General features: G+C 45.3%; 1 protein-coding gene across 1 annotated transcript in view; it reads right to left on the bottom strand.

The window, feature by feature from the left end:
- Window positions 1–17,194, bottom strand: part of IGHMBP2 (immunoglobulin mu DNA binding protein 2) — a 326,225-nt gene that overhangs the window by 81,294 nt on the left and 227,737 nt on the right. The window contains exon 13 of the mRNA XM_078682888.1: window positions 14,573–15,442. Within this exon, the coding sequence (XP_078539014.1) occupies window positions 14,573–15,442 (870 nt within the window). The remainder of the gene's footprint in view (window positions 1–14,572; window positions 15,443–17,194) is intronic.

Raw genomic sequence — 17,194 nt, 5'->3', positions numbered from 1 at the left:
TCCGAGCCCACACGAGCCTAGGGCCAGCTACTCTGCCGTTTTCACCCGGCTCCTCTTGTTCCTATGGCAGAGAAGCATTGCATCAGTTACGCTCCCTGTCACCCTCGTATTGCTCCTCGTTCAATACGGATTCTGCACCATTTATTCATTGCGCCCGATGCCATCCCCCTAACCCAGCGTCGGGAAAACACACAATTCGCCTCGGACTGCTGAACTGCAGATCCCTCCCCAGACACTCGCTTGAGGTGAACCTCCTCATCTGGGAGCAGGAGCTAGATATCCTGTTTCTAACAGAAACATGGCTCACACAGGGTGCGGAGGCAGATATTGTTGACGCTCTCCCCCCCGGCTTTCATATCCTTACACAGGATCGTCCTCTTGGTCGAGGAGGAGGCGTAGCCATCATGTATAAGAACGAATTTACCTGCAGAACTCAGAAAGGTGAACTAGAAGATTGTGAGAGCTGTAAGTTCTCATTCCAAATCTCACCTACCACCTCCTTGTTGGGGCTGTTAATTTACCGCCCCCCTGGAAAGACTGGTAATTTTATCAGTTCCCTTATGGAAACGGTAACGGTCGACGCTGCCTCTGCTACTAACTTCATCGCCTTGGGAGACTTTAATCTCCACTTCGATGATCAGGAAGAGCGGCTGGCAACGGCCCTCCTATGTGACCTCAAAACTTATGGAATAGATCTCATTAATCTAGATCCGACTCACAACAAAGGCCACTTGCTAGATCCCATACTTACAAATATTCCCACCATGAAAGCATCCCCCCCCATTCCTTTGCCATGGACGGATCATCTTCTGATCCCCTTCACCTGGGAAACTAAACGTGTAAGCATCCCCCCCTCCATTGTGGGTGTACCTGACAGACCATGGGCTAGGCTTTCAGTGGAGAATTTCACTTGCAGCCTAGAAGCTTCACGTCCTTCTCTTCCACAGGATCCTATCTTGGCGGAAGCAGATTTCTGCAGGTGGATATCAAACACTTTAGACGCTGTCCTTCCCATAAGATCGGCAGGCACAAAGGAGAAAAGACTTCACACCGCCCCATGGTATACTCCCGAGCTAAGGGCCATGCGGAGGGCGTGTAAAAAATTGGAGCGCTCGTGGAGGAAGGACTGGGAGGAAGCCAGTAAAACGGAATACCGATCGGCAATGAGGAGTTATAAAAATGCCATCCGGTTGGCTAAAACTCAGTTTTTCGAGGAGAGAATTGACAATGCCTCTAACTCCTCAAGAGAAACCTTCCTGGTGGTTAAAGAACTTCTGAAAGTTCCAACACCATCTGCCCCCACGGAGAACCTGGAGACCAAATGTAAGAATCTAGCAGAATACTTTCTTACGAAGATTGAAAAGATTCTTATTTCACTACCCCCGCCCAAGATAGGACCTGGGCCTTGGGAGGATGGGGTATGTCCCCAGACAACGCTGGAATCCTTTGGGCCCGTCACCAGGGATGAAGTCCTCAAAGCCTTATGCTCTATCAAGAGTGGCTCTCCCCGGGATGTTGCCCCTATGAGAATCCTTAAACTAGTGGCCCCTTCCATTGTGGAACCTATCACCAAAGTCATCAATGCTTCGTTAAGCACCGGCATTGTCCCACCTAATTGGAAGAGTGCTATAGTGAAAGCCCTTTTAAAAAAACCTTCTCTGGACCCTGCAGACATGGCCAACTATAGGCCCATTTCGCTCCTTCCAGGGCTGAGCAAAATCTCAGAAAAATTGGTTAACTCTAGGTTATCCAATTTTGTGGAGACCAATGGAGTGCTAAAAAGCTCCCAAACTGGCTTTCGCCCGGGCCAAGGCACTGACACCGCCTTGCTGGCAGTCATGGAGGAGGCACGCTGCATTCTTGACTCAGGGGGATCAGTGGCAGTGATCCTCCTGGACCTGAGTGCAGCATTTGACACTGTGAACCATCAAGTGTTACTCCAGAGACTATCAGATGCCGGAGTGAGAGGAACAGCGCTAAACTGGGTTAGGTCATTTCTTAGCGAAAGATCTTTTCAGGTATGGGAAGGGGGCGCACGATCGGCATCCACCCACCTCCATTGTGGTGTGCCTCAGGGCTCCTCCCTGAGTCCTACACTTTTCAACGTGTATATGGCCCCCTTGGAGGAAGTGGTGGCTCCATTCAACATCAAGATCGTGAGCTATGCCGATGACACCCAATTGGTGTTCGCCCTCTCCCAATCCTCGGAGAACTCCCAGACACTCCAAGCCTGCCTCTCACAGGTACACTCCTGGATGGGGGACTCAGCACTCAAATTGAACGGGTCCAAAACAGAGATCATGGTTATGGGACCAAAAAACCCCTCCTTCCCCAGCTCAGCCTGGCCCAGTTGCTTAGGGTGCCTTCCTGAACCCAAGGATGAGATCAAGAGCCTGGGCATCTGGATGGAACGAGATCTCTCCCTTAGAGCCCAGGCATCCAAACTGGCGGGTGTCTGTTTTGGTCTCCTTAGATCAGTACGTAAGATACTGCCTCTCATTCCTTTGCTATCAAGAAAGCTCTTGATACAGGGTCTAATTATGTCCAGGCTGGATTTTAACAATGCGATCTACCTTGGGGCCCCTGAGAGCACCTTGAACAGACTCCAACAAATTCAAAATGCGGCAGCTCGAACGCTCTACAACATCCCCATGTCCTGCTCCGCCAAACCAGCTTTGAGGGCACTACACTGGCTGCCAATACGGGAAAGGGTGAAATTTAAATCCCTATGCCTCGCACACAAAATCTTGCAAGGCAAAGGCCCCCCCGTTCTGCAGAAGATGGTGATCCCGTACAAAGCGAGCAGAACTTTACGTTCAGACCAGCAACACCTGACGGTCGTCCCTAGGGTAAAAAAGGCCCGATCGGGTGGTAGGAGATTCTCGGTCAACGTTTCCATTCTCTGGAACGCCCTACCCCTAGCCCTTCGCGCGGAACCATGCCTCCTGCGGTTCCGAAAACAACTTAAGACCCTCCTCTTCTGTTAATTTTTATTTTCCTGGTTTCTGTTATTCAGGATGTCGCTAGTTGGCAAAAGCGCAGGGATGCTCTAGGGTAACCGGGCGCTATACAAAACCGATTTAATAATAATAATAATAGAAGAAATAATCATGTGAAAAGCCAATATGTGTTACGGTGGCTGAGCATTTTGGCTTTGCAAATGTTTGGTTTGTGATGGTTGGTAAAGCTTTATTGTTGTGGAGGAGCAGCTGGGGCCCCGTCAATATTTCTTTTTTTTACTACAGAAAGAATATTTCTTTGTTCTCAAAAATATGCATATTGCCATAGTAGTCCATGGCACTGAAGGGAGCTACATTGGGTGCAATGTGCATCTTGTGAAAGACCAGAATGCCATTACTCACAGTGAAGTCAACTAATGGCTGAAGTGGGGCTGGCTCATGCTGCATGCTATAAGGGGAGAAGAAAAATTTGAAAAACATAACAGACCAATGGATGAAGAGGGTTGGTTGAAAGCCACTATGTATAAGTACATAATATGAATGATTTACAGTCGGAATTTATTTTTTTTAAAGCAGAAAAACAAAGGGATATGTGCGGAGTTGATGCAGCAAACTTTGAATCTGTCGACACTGACTAAAACAGGATCAACCTGGCAGAAACTTTTAGTTTTAGAATTTTAGAGTGCTATAACTGAAAGCAGAGAAGAGAAATACAATTTAAAAAAAAAAAAGAAAGAAACAGCGGACCTATTATTTCTGCATTGACCTGGCCCCCCATTTGTTCCTGCTCCGATTTCCTCCTGCAGATTCCAATATAAAACAGGCATTGGCAAAAATCAATCGGTCTGGCATTGGCTGGCAGCATTTTTGCTTTGACTATGCTTGTTTTCTTTTGTTAGGGTTTCTGCAAAACTTAATTATTGGAGGAGCTGCTGTACTCCCTCCAGATAAAAAAAAATTGGCTAAAAGCAAAAATATTTTGTTTGTCTCAAAAAACACACATTGCGAAAGCGCTTCACGGGAAACGGCAGAATGCTGTCATAGTGAAGTTAATACACGGTTAAAAGTGGGGTGACAGAAGCAGATCAATGGATGAAGAATGCTGTCTGAAAGAGAGTATGAGCAATATATGTATATATTTGTATTAAAATCAAAAGGTTTTGGCTAATGAGGATTGTCAATATGGCCAAATATCATACCTCCAGCTCCCCACTTCCCAAAATGGTTCCCAAAGGTTACAGAAAATGCGTCCAACCCTGTTCAAGTTTTTCACAGTTGTAGCCTGCAAGGAAGACTGGATCATTACAATTCCACCTAGGCCAGTTTTTTAGGTCGAGGATTCGAGACCGGCGAGATCCATAGGTTCTTGCGGAAGCTATCCTAGACAAAGGTCTGATTACAGGGAGCTCCCTCTTTTGGCAGGATCAGTAGGTCCGCGTAGCACTGAGTTAAAATACTCACCGTGAAGGGTCCGTAAGTAAACAATCCCACCACACTCACAGCGCACTTTAGGACGCGTACTGATACACCTTGAGTGGCCGCTCCACTTTTTTGCCACTTTCACATATTTGTTGCTGAAGAAAGCCTCACTAATAACGTAGAAGGCTGAAACTAGTCGCCCTACACTTGTAGGGATATTGAGGCACAACTTTTCACCTCTATTATATCCTGCCCATGTTTTTAATCATGTCCTAAGACCCTTTCATTAAAACTCATTACAAGGGCATTTCTTAGAGACATTTTTATCATTTAGTCACATCTCACATAGCACTTCACGTTATCACAAAAAAACCTGCTCCACGGTAAATCAAGCGTTGAAGCACATCTGGATTGCATTCAGCAATCCAGCTGGGACCCCAATGATGAAGCATGCCAACAACTAGGTAGGTGGGTGAGGGGTCTTCTAAAACAGCCACTGGTTGTCTGTGCTCCTTTTCAAAAAGGGTACAGGTCATTAACTAGGCTATACCCCTCTACGGATTTGTCCTTGTTGTTTATTGTATACTTTAGTATATACTTAAATGTGTATGTACTTTGTGGGCTCCGGAGATCAACCCTAGGACTTCTCTGCTTCAGCTTAGGGACTTTTTGTTTTCTGTTCAATTGCATCTATTTAACTGTCTTGATAGAAAACGACCAGTAGAGGTCAGTAAAATACCAGAATTGCTTTCTGCTGAGCGACTTTCTTTTTTTTCTTTTTGTGGCAACTGCCTCTATTTAACTTTGATAGAAAACGACCAGCAGAGGTCAGTAAAATACCAGAATCACTTCATTCTCTAGATTCCAGTCTATAGAAATTGTCTTCCACGAGCACCCGTAGACAAATATATTTTTTCAAATCTTGTATTTTCTGTGATACGACCACTGAAGGTCCTGATTTTAAATTAAAAACAGAGCTTTGGACTATAACATTTCCCGCTGCAAGGCAATATTTCTCTCCATGTGTTCCCATACCTGGTGTGTCACGCAGTTTGGTGCTTACTTTCCCTCCATGTCAAAGAACAATAGATGTTTCAGCACCCAGGATAATGTGTGCATAGCTAAATACATATAAGTTCCCAAAGGTGAGACCGATTGCATGGCAAATGCTTGTCTTAATAGTCTGCAAGTAGCAATAATTTCTAGGATCTGGCTTATTGTGTCAGGGACTGCCGACAGTAAAAATGATAAAATCATGGGGCTGCTGACCTTTGCCTGTCTGCTCTACCTTGCACATGACACTGTCCCTCATGTATGTGCTCCACATCTCTATCTTCTCCCAGACTTTGGTAGACCATAAATCTGTGGCATCCAGGTTTAGAACAGATTGTTGTTCGGTTGCTTGCCACATAGATTCCTCTCCGCCATTGGCCCCAGAGAGAAAGTGTGCAGGGAAGTCTCACGGTATATAACTTGGAGCTCAGAGCCAAAAAGGACAAGAAAGCAGAAAAAATGTATTTCCTCGTGGGACTCCACCCTCAGAGAAGACTGCACCAAAGAATCAATCACAGTTGCATCAACGTCAAGAGTGCAACATTTGGTTGCCAGTCATTTCAAACCACAAATTCTGGCCTTCAATAAAAATTTTGAAAGCCTCTAACATAAGCAATGAAATCAGATAAGCACAGCCCTCATCTCGAGTCGTGGCACACAAATGGAATTAAGTTTTTTGTCTTTAGCACTGTGCATAAATATTTTCTGCCGATGGTTTCTTTTATCTCACATCGTACAATTTGTTCTATATCGTACTATGGTGTACACCTAGCTGGAACCTGAAGCAGTCTTATTTTTGTCATAGATCAGTTTGGTCCATTGAGATGTACTTTTTCGATGTGATTATGTCAATCCGTCTTAAAACGGACTACAATGAGGTTGTTTCCGTTCTATTTCTTTTTTTTTATAGAACGGCATTGATCGTTATAAAAGTAGTACAGAGAAAAAGACAATTTACACGTAAAACAACTGAATGATTACCGAAGAGGTGTGTGATCACCTAGCGCATCATAATTACTGAATGAGATAGGGTAACCTCCAACTTACATCTGGTAGTTAAGCAACAATTATCGTCCCGAGTGGGATTCACATTACCCTCTATATGCACGCTATGGGTCTCAGAACTTCCCCCATTTCATGGGGCGGCCCAGGCTGTGGTACCTCACCTCCTCCGCCCTCTGACACCAGTCTAGGTCGTTTTCCCTGTCTGTTATGCTCGGTAGCCTACTCTGCACCCAGGTTCTTCATATATTTCATGTTGCCACCAACGCCGCCAGCAAGAGCCATATTTTCGAGTATCTGGTCAACACCTCCTCCCCCGTTGAGTGCAGAAGGACACACCTAGCCTCTGTCGGTACATTGCGGCCCACAATCCGAGACATGACCTGTGCCATACCCCTCCAGTAATGCTGAATCTTGCGACAGTCCGACAATAAATGAAAAAAGGAACCCACCATGCCACAATCCCTACTGCACAGAGCTGTATCGCATCTGGAATAGTACCATCTATGTAGTATCCTCAATTGCACCAATCTGAAGCAGGCACGGATCGCCATCTCCCTGGGGATTTGGATCGCCTCAGTACATCATCATCCTTGATCCATCCTAGGTCACCCTCCCATACTTCCCTTAGCTTCTGCAGGGGTCAGGAGTATTGTTCAATAACTTCCAGTAGGTCATAGAGGTCCCTTTAGTGGTCATAGGATCTGATAGCAGTTGGTCCTCCAGTGGAGTTGACTCAGGCATTTGCTATCCCTCCAGTATGTGCTGCCTAAGTGCGTGCCCCAAATGCAGATACCGAAACATTTCAGAGTCCTCCATCTCAAACTCAGTCTGCAGCTCTTCAAACGTATTCAGAGGCTGGCGCCTTCATATGTTTCCCAGATATTCAATACCTAGGAGCTCCCATCTCTGCAAACCCTTTAGCTTTCAGACTGCCCACAGTAGATCGCTTTCCTAATGCGGCATCTGATTCGTCACGCCATGCCCCATCTGAGTATGGGTCGGCACCACCCCCTCCCGTCTTCTCCGGTAGAGCAGTGCTGGATAGTCCTGGCTGCCCATGGCCTCACAGTCCACTGTATGTGCTGGTTTGTCCCTGTCTGTAAATACCCAATCATGGTTTACAATCAACTGGGCCGCCGAGTAGTATTTGCGCACGTCTGGGCCTGTCAGCCCCCCCTCATATACGTCCGCCTATAGCTTACCCAGGGGGATTCTCGAGCTACCCCCATCTCATAGAAGTCCACGCAGTTTGCAGCCAACTTTCCTAAATAAGTGTAGAGGTACTTTGTAGGGAATGCTTTGTAGCAAGTATAACAAGCACGGGAGGGCAATCATCTTAAAGAGTTCCCTGCTTTCTTTCACTCAGAGTGGTAAGACTTATAAGACACAGTACTCAGAAATTGAATAAAAGTGAACTAAATCGAACACTGATATTGATATTATTAAAATTCCTACGGACTCCATATGTTAAAGGCTGAGAAAAGCACATGCAATACAAAATAGCATTTTCATCTGAATATTTTTTCTGAAAGTGTTAATGTGGGAACTGAGATAACTAGGATCCCAGGTGTGTAGAGATTACTACACAATGATGGACTGAATGATAGCAATCGGTTTCACTGTAGTGTAATCTCAGAAGGACATCAATGACTTTTGGACGAGAACAAATTTGTTTCACAATTACTAGCTCTGCAAATGTATGTATATGGTGTTTCTACAGCGCGAAGCAGACACGAGGGTGCGGAGAGCTGGGCCTTTTAGTTCATGTCCCCAATGTTCTGAACCATGTGTTTTTAGGTCTCGCTGAGCCAGCACATGCGCTGTTCTGCGAGACATTTAGTAAGTGGCTTTTAAAAGTGCTGCCACACGCTTTTACTGGCCTAGCGCATAAGGTTACGCACCGCCAGCACGCGCGCAACCTCCAGCTTTCAGCGCCCGATCAGGCGCCATTTGTCTTTCCTTTATGGCTTTCCTTTGCCGCGTGCACCACTTGCAGGCTCACCTCCTGCTCCCCCTCTCACATCGGTTCTCTTATCACAAGCTTCTCGCGTTGCGCCCCTCCTTTGCTCGTCTTCCTTCTTTAACTTTACTTTTGGGCCGCTTGCTTCAGTAAATTCAACAAAGCAACAAGCCGGACATGTTCCGAGAACCTTTGGAACCCGGTGACGGAGCTCTAATCCTGGCTCCTACACTCGAGCACTACAAACCGTGCGAGTCTGTGCAAAGCCGCTTTATCCCTGGGGATGCGCCATATAAAAGTCCAAGTACAAAGGCGGCTGTGCGGCCTCTGTAACCGGTACTTTATCGGGCCCAACACACCCTGCTCTTCCGTGCTCCTGTTACAGTCAAAATGAGCCAAGGAAGGGCGGCGCTGCTGACAGGAGCTACATAAAGGCTATATAAAATAAAAGCATATTAAGCACAGAGCAGCTACGCCATTTACTGAGACTTTCCTGCTGTAAGAAGGGGGCTCACGATTGTTTATCCTAAGCAGATATTTTTCATCTTTTACTTGTTTTTCCACTGGCCAAGGATCTGTGCCGTCCGGGTGTGTGCTCCTTTCTCCTTCTCTCTTCCTATATTTGTGTGCGTATCTGTCATCGCTGTGCCTGTCATCAACTCTGTGTGCGCTTGTTTGTGTATTTGTATTCGTCACTCCCTTTGCCTGTTATTCTTTGTGTCCCTGGTGGGCTGAGTGTTTTTGTACTTACGCCTTCGCCTCTCTCAACTATGCCCTCTGTCAGGATCTATGTCTAATACTCTGTGTATTTGTCGCGCGCAGTGTTGGTGTGTCTGTAGTATTTTCAATCCATACGTGTTTGTATGTGTTCTCACTCTTGGCGTACGACACCCTCTTTCCGCGGGACTCTCTGAGCATGTCATTCTGTCAGTAAGTCCGTCACTCTGCGTCCTCGCGGGTTATCGGGCGCTCGGTCAGTATATCTGTGCACCTCTAGGTGGGATTGTGCGTGGACCACTTTCTGTAGCTGTCTCTTAGTGTCCATGACTGTGTGTGCTTGCGCGCATGGAATACTGCGTGCCTTTCACGTTGTATGCAAGCCACTTGGTGTATCAGTGCGCGTGCATGTGTATGTGGTTATTATTGTTTGCAAGCACGTATTATTAGCTCTATATGTGCGCGCGTGTGTGTGTGTAAACCTGATCGGGCCTGTACGTCAGTCCCCGTGTAGGTCTTTTACCGTAAGAGACCGGGTTTATGTCACTTCGTAGATCTGCTTCACTGCATTTATCTAGCATTGTGTGTGAAGCTGTATGTCTGCGACACCTCAGGAATATCTCTAATATATAGGAGACTCAGAGATCCCATATCACAATCTGCACGGGGGTGGCCGTCATTTTGTGTTACGCAACTATGTTTATCATTCTGTCACACAATGCCACTCTTTGCTTGTATGTGTGTATCTGTAGTTTGGATGTTTGTTCCTCTGTGTCCCTGTCGGTCACTTATGTGTGTTTGTTGCTATATACATGTGGCTGCATGCTCCCTTAGCCTCTGTGTCTATCACTCTGTGTCTATAATTGTGCGTGTGCAAAATTTGGTTGCGGGACTCATATGGTGTATTTTCAACTCTCTGACTATGTCTGGTTAAATATGCAATGAAGCCAATGTGTCAAAATTCCTCCCGCAAACATGGAGGTAGTATGTTGATTTATTACAAATAGGTTTTAAGTTTATTATTTTTTAATCGTCAATCAAAACTCCCTAATTATAACAGAAATTTGAATACTTGTCAGTTTCAACTCATTGTATCAACTATTATTTAAAATCTGTAGGCTACAGTAATATAATTGGTCACAAGATTTGGTATCATTCACTCCACGGACATGGTTCACCATGCTTGTGATGTAGTTGTTATAAGGGCTCTGCAAAATGAATTTGCCATTTTTGCCTATCTCCCAGGAACCTTTTATCAAAGAGGTTTACATTTGCACGTGTAGGGTTAAACCCTCTCTCAAGTAACAACTTTTCTAAATTACAGCAATCCAGATTGGCTGTATCAGCAAATGAAAGAGCAATAATCTGCTGCAGGCATCCATTCAGCCCTCTGAGCCTTGCACCACCCCATGCATTCACTGCTGAGACCATAGAAGAGTGCCACTCAAATATCAGCCATCAATGGGGAGGCCATGGAAGAGTGTCACTCAAATATCAATCATTTCAGCTGAAACCATAAAAGAGTCCCTCTCAAATATAAGCCACCAATGCAGAGGCCATATGGGGTCCTACACACCTCCTCTGTCATAGACATACTAATATATCTATAGCAAGAATGTTTCTTAATCTATAATAATATATTTTTCTGCAGGAAAAGTTCCCCGACCACTGCCCTGAATGTCGGCACATATTTACCCCCTCCAACCAGGAATTCCCCACTCCCTCCGATTATTTCAATATCCTCCTACTAAACTGTAGATCCCTTCCTAAACACACAACTGAAATCTGGATGCTCCTTAAAGATCTAGACCCAGATGTGCTGTTTCTGACGGAAACATGGCTTAACTCATGCGCCGAACCAGACATCATTCAAGTACTTCCTCAAGGCTTTGTGATGCGGAGGGTTGATTAGGCAACAGGCAGAGGGGGTGGGATTGCAGTTATCCATAAGGAGCAATTAATCTGCCGCTTACTTGGGAGTCCAATCGCTGACTGCGAGACCACTCACTTTAATGTAGAACTCTCATCCCGCCTATCATTCTCGGGTATCCTCATCTATCGCCCCCCCCCCCGGAGCAATGGGCTCATTCAACCAATCACTACTGAAAGCAGCAGCTAACCTAGCAAGCTTAGCACCCAATTTTACTCTCCTTGGAGACTTCAATCTCCACTTTGATGATAAACTAGCTGCTAAAGCAAATGAGCTGACTAGGGACCTCTCAGCGCTTCATTTGATGCAAAAGATCTCACAAGCCACCCATGTGAAAGGTAACCTATCAGACCAGGTTTTCTCAAGCCTAGAGGACCTCCAAGGATCTGACCCTATCCTCCTCCCATGGACCGCACATTTCTTGATCAACCTCTCCTGGAGTCACCAACATACAAATCATTCCTCTCAACCCACCTGGACCCTTGGCCGTCCTTGGTCCAAACTCCTCCTACAGAAATGAATTCAAGTTCTAGAAAGAACCAAACTCAAATCTAATCCCTGCCCAACAAGAGCAAACAAAATATTTCTCTAACTGGATAGAACAATCACTGGACTCAGTATTCCCTAAAATCAGAATAAGAAAGTCTAAAGAGCCTCACAACACCCCCTGGTTCTCCCCTGAGTTGCGTGCATTTAAACAGCAATGCAAAATCAAAGAAAGACGATGGAGAAAAGAATTCCTCCCCTCAAAAAAATCTGAACATAGAGCTGCTATCCAAACGTATAAAGCAGAAATAAAAAAAGCCTAAGCATCCTACTATGAAGAAAAGATTCTATTAGCCCAGAACTCGCCCAGGGAAACTTTCACCATTATTAAAAAATTACTCAAATCACCCGTCCCTCGTACTGCCCCAGATCCCTCCGTCCAACAGTGCAATAAATTAGAAAACTTTTTTAACAACAAGGTACAAGCCATCCTTGAATCTCTACCACAGAGGGATGAAGCCCTGGAAATGCAGATCAAATCAGATCCTTTCACCTCTAAACCCACTCTTGAGACCTTTACCCTTATGCCCCTGGAAACTCTTCTCACATTGTTGTCCACCGTTTAGAGCGGATCACCAAGAGATCCAGCCCCACTTAACATCTTGAAAAAAGTTGTAGTCACCTTAGCCCCTAACATACTGAACCTGAATAATGCGTCTTTAAATACAGGATCGGTCCCCCCAGCTGGAAAAAGGCCATGGTCAAGGCTTTACTTAAGAAACCTAACATAGATCCAGCTGAACTGGGAAATTACCGCCCTATATCTCTCCTTCAGGGAATAAATAAAGTGACAGAAAAGTTTGTCAACCAGACCCTTTCAGGTTTCCTCGAAACGCACAATCTGCTTCACTCCTCCCAGACGGAGTTCCGTCCTCATCAGAGCACTGAAACGGACCTGCTGGCAATAGTAGAGGAAAGCAGAAAAATCCTCGACTCAGGAGGTTCCACTGCCATCATTCTCCTCGACCTAAGCGCAGAGTTCAACACGGTGAACCATGTGACCCTAATTAAACATCTGAGAAACATAGGAGTCACAGGCACCGTGCTTCAATGGCTGTGCTCCTTCTTAGAAGGAAGAACCTTTCAGGTCTTTGAGGAGAAAACTATAGCTGATCCGGCCAACTTAACAAGTGGGGTCCCGCAGGGCTCCTCGCTCAGCCCGACCCTTTTTAACGTTTATATGGCACCCCCTGACAGCCATAGTAGCCCCCTCCGGAATCCGCATAGTGACCTATGCGGACGACACGCAAGTGGTGGTGGCACTCAATCAGGCCGACCATGACGCCAACAGTCTCCATACCTGCCTGGAAGACATTTCAAAATGGATGGATAGTTCCCAGCTCAAGCTCAACTGTGAAAAAAAAGAGATTATGGTCTTAGGTAACCACAGCAGCTTTCACCCCAACCTGGCCTTCAAGCATGGGCTCTCCCACTACCCCCAGGACCGAAATCAAGAGTCTGGGGCATTTGGCTGGACAAGGATTTGAATTTCCGAACACATGCCAGGAAGACAACAGCAACCTGTTTCGGCCTGCTCAGAATGGCTCGGAAAATCCTCCCTCTTCTTCCCCCACCAGCAAAAAAGGTATTGATACAATCCTTAATACTCTCCAGGCTGGACTACGGGAATGCACAACACCTAGGCTCCCCCTCCTCAGTAATATTTAAACTCCAGCTAGTCCAGAACAGCGCAGCCAGACTACTGACGGGCACACCCAACAGACATTCAGCTAAACCGGCTATACGTTCCCTGAACGCATTACATTTAAATCACTGTGCATTGCCCATAAAGGGCGTCAGGAACAGCCCCAGCCATTAACTCAGCCCTCATACTTCCTTACAAAGCTAACAGAAAACTTCTGTCAGATGATCTGCGTCTGGCCGAGGTACCCGGAAAAAGAAGATCCAGAAGTGGCGGACGACTGTTCTCCTACAACGCTTCCAAACTCCGAATTTCCCTGCCACTCCATTTACGCTCGATCCCCAATCACCAGACCTTCAGAAAACAATGTAAGACTGTTGTTTCCCTAGATTGTCTCCGTCCATGTTGGTCCACAGCGCTGGGACACTTCTGGGTAGCCATGCGCTTTATAAATGCCTTTTCATTTAATTTCATATCTATAATGGTGAATACCTAAGGCAACTGACACCTTAAGCCAATGCTCCTACGGCAACAGACTTAATGGGATGCTGCCATGGGTCCAAACCCACTGCTTCTCAATGGTAGTCTACCTTCCTCTGTGTGGGCTGAGAAATGGAAAACTATAACATACCATAAACATAAAATGTGCATTTTTGAAGAACAAGTTTACCCAAGTCTTGGGTCACTTGCCGCTGAAATAACTAATTTTTATTGTTACCCTACTCAATGGTACTAATTTTATTGACCTTGGAAGGATGAAAGACGGAGTAGACTCACTGGGAATTGGAGACCATGAGGTCAAACAGAGATCCCTGGAATGGCTACATAAGTTCACTGAGCCACAGCGACATTTAACGGGGGCTTCTAATTTCAAATGGGAGTCACCCTTGACACACAAATATTCATCAGTTTGCTACATGTTTCCTCAGAAAGCCACAAAAATTCACAGGATAAATTATTAACAAGCATTGGAATAGCCAATAGGTCTCACCTTTGGTACCTTATAAGTATTTAGTTTTGCAGCACAATATCCTTACTGCAACAACATTAACTGTTGCATGGCTAAACACTCATAAGGTCCCAAAGTCGAGACCTATTGGCTATGCCAATGCTTGTTGTTTAATGCTACAGCTGTTCTAAATTGGACCTACCCACCGTTATAAACGGCTGAGCAACCCCATGCCTCTTCTTCGTTCATCTTTTGTGTTACAGAAACGTCATTCACTCACTCGACAAGCCCTTCACACAATGCAATGATAGATAAAGCCAACAAGTTCATGCAAAAATGTAAACAATACATAAAAAAACAAGAAGAAAAGAGTTTCTTTCTTTTTGCATACCTTTCGCCTCGGAGCTTTTCTTCTTCTGTGTTGATTTTTGCATATTTTGATCGCTATGTTTTTGGGCCTTTTCTTCACGCTTTGCCTTTTCTCTTTGCATTCTTTCCAAATGCAAAGCTTTCAGATCAAGAGCATTTGCAGAGGAGTTTCTGTTTGTTTCCACCTCTGGAACCACATCTTCGCCCTTCGGAGTTACTGCAGGTAATAATTTCTTCTCATGTAATATTGCAGAAGGTTGATTGAAGGCTGAAGTCACATTTGCTTTTCTGACCGTAATATATCGCTCTTTTCCTTCTCCAATGCTCACGTGCTCTAGCCCATGTGTTTCAGCTATTTGGTGCACTAACAATCTGTCGTGAGAATTTAAATTTGAAGGGAAATCTAACTGCAATTTACTTGTATCCTTGAGAAATTCAGCGATCATACTGTTCAATTCACTGCGGTTATCTTTCATCAATGGCGCAGTTTTTTTATGTTCCAAAGTCGTGTCACTTTCATTTTGAGTAGAAGAAGAATTAATATGTTTTGATTTCTGAGTGAAGGGCGTTCCTTGTACCGTAGGACATTCTTTAGATTTCTGACTCCCTTGGCGTGGTCCTTTCAATGCGTCTTTGGAGGGAAGTGGTATTGTCTTTAAAGAGTCTGTCTGCTCACTGGCACTGACAGGAAGCGAGTAGTTCTCTGGCACAATATCATCGAGGTACTCAAAAGCTGTTCTAACCTCTCCGTTTTCAGTCATATAATTCACCAGAGTTTTTAAAAACTTGTGGCTCCCCACGGTTCGAGAGTCACAGATTATGGCCAGGTGGCGGCGGGCACGGGTTATGGCAACGTTTATTCTTCGATCTTCAGACAGAAAGCCCACGTCACCTACGGAAAAACTGGAATATTAGCAGGAGGGACTGATTGTTTACTCGAAACAAGAAAGAAACAAAAACGCCACAGAAATATACATAACATATCAATCTGGGTTCCATTTTTGGATTTCTTCTGGCAGATGCACTTTTACCATTGTTTGAGCTAATCTTCACCATAGTGCACACTGACCCAACAGCTAGAACGGTAAAAAACACCTTCGACTGTCACATTTGACTCTTCTCTAATTAAACGACGCCCAAAAAACTCATTTCGCACACACAGCTTAAGATGCCGCCAATATGGTGTCTGGGAGTGGGAACGATCTACAAATGATCTACAAAGTATAGCTTTTTAACGAAGTTACCAGAAATCGGAGCCATTAATCACTTTACTAACAATTCCAGATGATTAATCTCGGAGAGCTGAATACCAAACTCCTATTTTTTCACTATTTTTCAAAACCCTCAAGCTATTTTTCTCAGCTATTTCAAAGTAAATCATGGAATTTCCTTAATTTTTGCACAGCAGACCCCAAACACTTTCCACATCCTTTAATACTTACCCTTAGCTGATCACTTATTAAACACCCTTCATATTTTTTTTGTTCCACGTTTCTTTCCACAATTTTTTCAATGTATTACTATTTCAAGGTCATTCACCCAAAGACAACACACCATGCTGTAATGAGGATTGACACAATTCAAGGGCCGAATTACAACTTCGGCGGTAAGGGAACCACCGTCACTTTTGGGTGGTTCAACCACCCACTTCCCTGGCGGTCTGACCGGCCAATTATGATGTAAGTGGGAAAACCACCTACAGAACACCGCCACCGCCACCGCCACCATTTTTCGTACCGCTGCGTCAGAGGCATCCAATGGAGGCGTTCCCACCAAGCTTCCCAGCCGGCCAAATTACGACTTGCCTTTTCGCAAATTTTTTCCTGGCGGGACACCACCATTGGAGAGACGGCAGAAAGGCTGGTAATGAAGGGAAAAACTGCCTCCAGGGAGTATGTGCCCGTGTGAAATGTAACTAGGGTTCATGATTTCAGCTTCAAAGCCTTCGGTTGTGGGCACGCACTGTTGCACAACGTAATGCAAGGAAGCAGTGCACCAGACTGGCTTGAGGTACTGTTGCATGGCCAGCAAAGGCTTCTGGTTCATCACTAGAGCCAAAGCATACCGCCATCATGACTCTGCCGTCCACACCCCGCCAGGCCAGTGGAAAACTCCTGCTACAGCGGGCGGGAATGCAGATGCCTAATGGTGTTTTCTGGACCGCTGCCGCGATGGGCTGGCGTTAAAGCCGCCTAACTCGTAATCAGACCCGTAATCTAATCAGAGTGTAAACCAGGTTAAGAACTCAATACAATGCACATTTTCCATGTTGTGGGATATATCAACACATCTGTGCCCTCTCAGGAAACATCTAATCAGTGTATACCAATGCTTTCCTTACACACCCACTCATAGAGCCATTCCAAACAGCAGGGTCACACATCGGAATACGTTCCAGTGCAGACCCTCATTCAAATTGGAAGAACTTTTTGAACATGCATGACAAAGGTTTCCCGGTTTAAGCATATTCAAAAAGTGACTGGGGAATTCAGTTTTGGGCAGCTCTCTTTGACTCTGCGCTAGCAGTACACCAGGAATATGGTCAACTCTCAAATTGTATCCGATACATGTTGAAGCCTCAGGAAATCCATTAGTTTTCTCTCTGAAAGGAAGAGTAGGATTCAGCACAGAGGATCTGTTACTT

This window comes from Lissotriton helveticus, chromosome 3_1, assembly GCF_964261635.1.
Source record: "Lissotriton helveticus chromosome 3_1, aLisHel1.1, whole genome shotgun sequence".
Lineage (NCBI taxonomy): Eukaryota > Metazoa > Chordata > Amphibia > Caudata > Salamandridae > Lissotriton > Lissotriton helveticus.
Note: the sequence above shows the minus strand (reverse complement) of the source record. Positions and strands in the feature narration are given on the sequence as shown.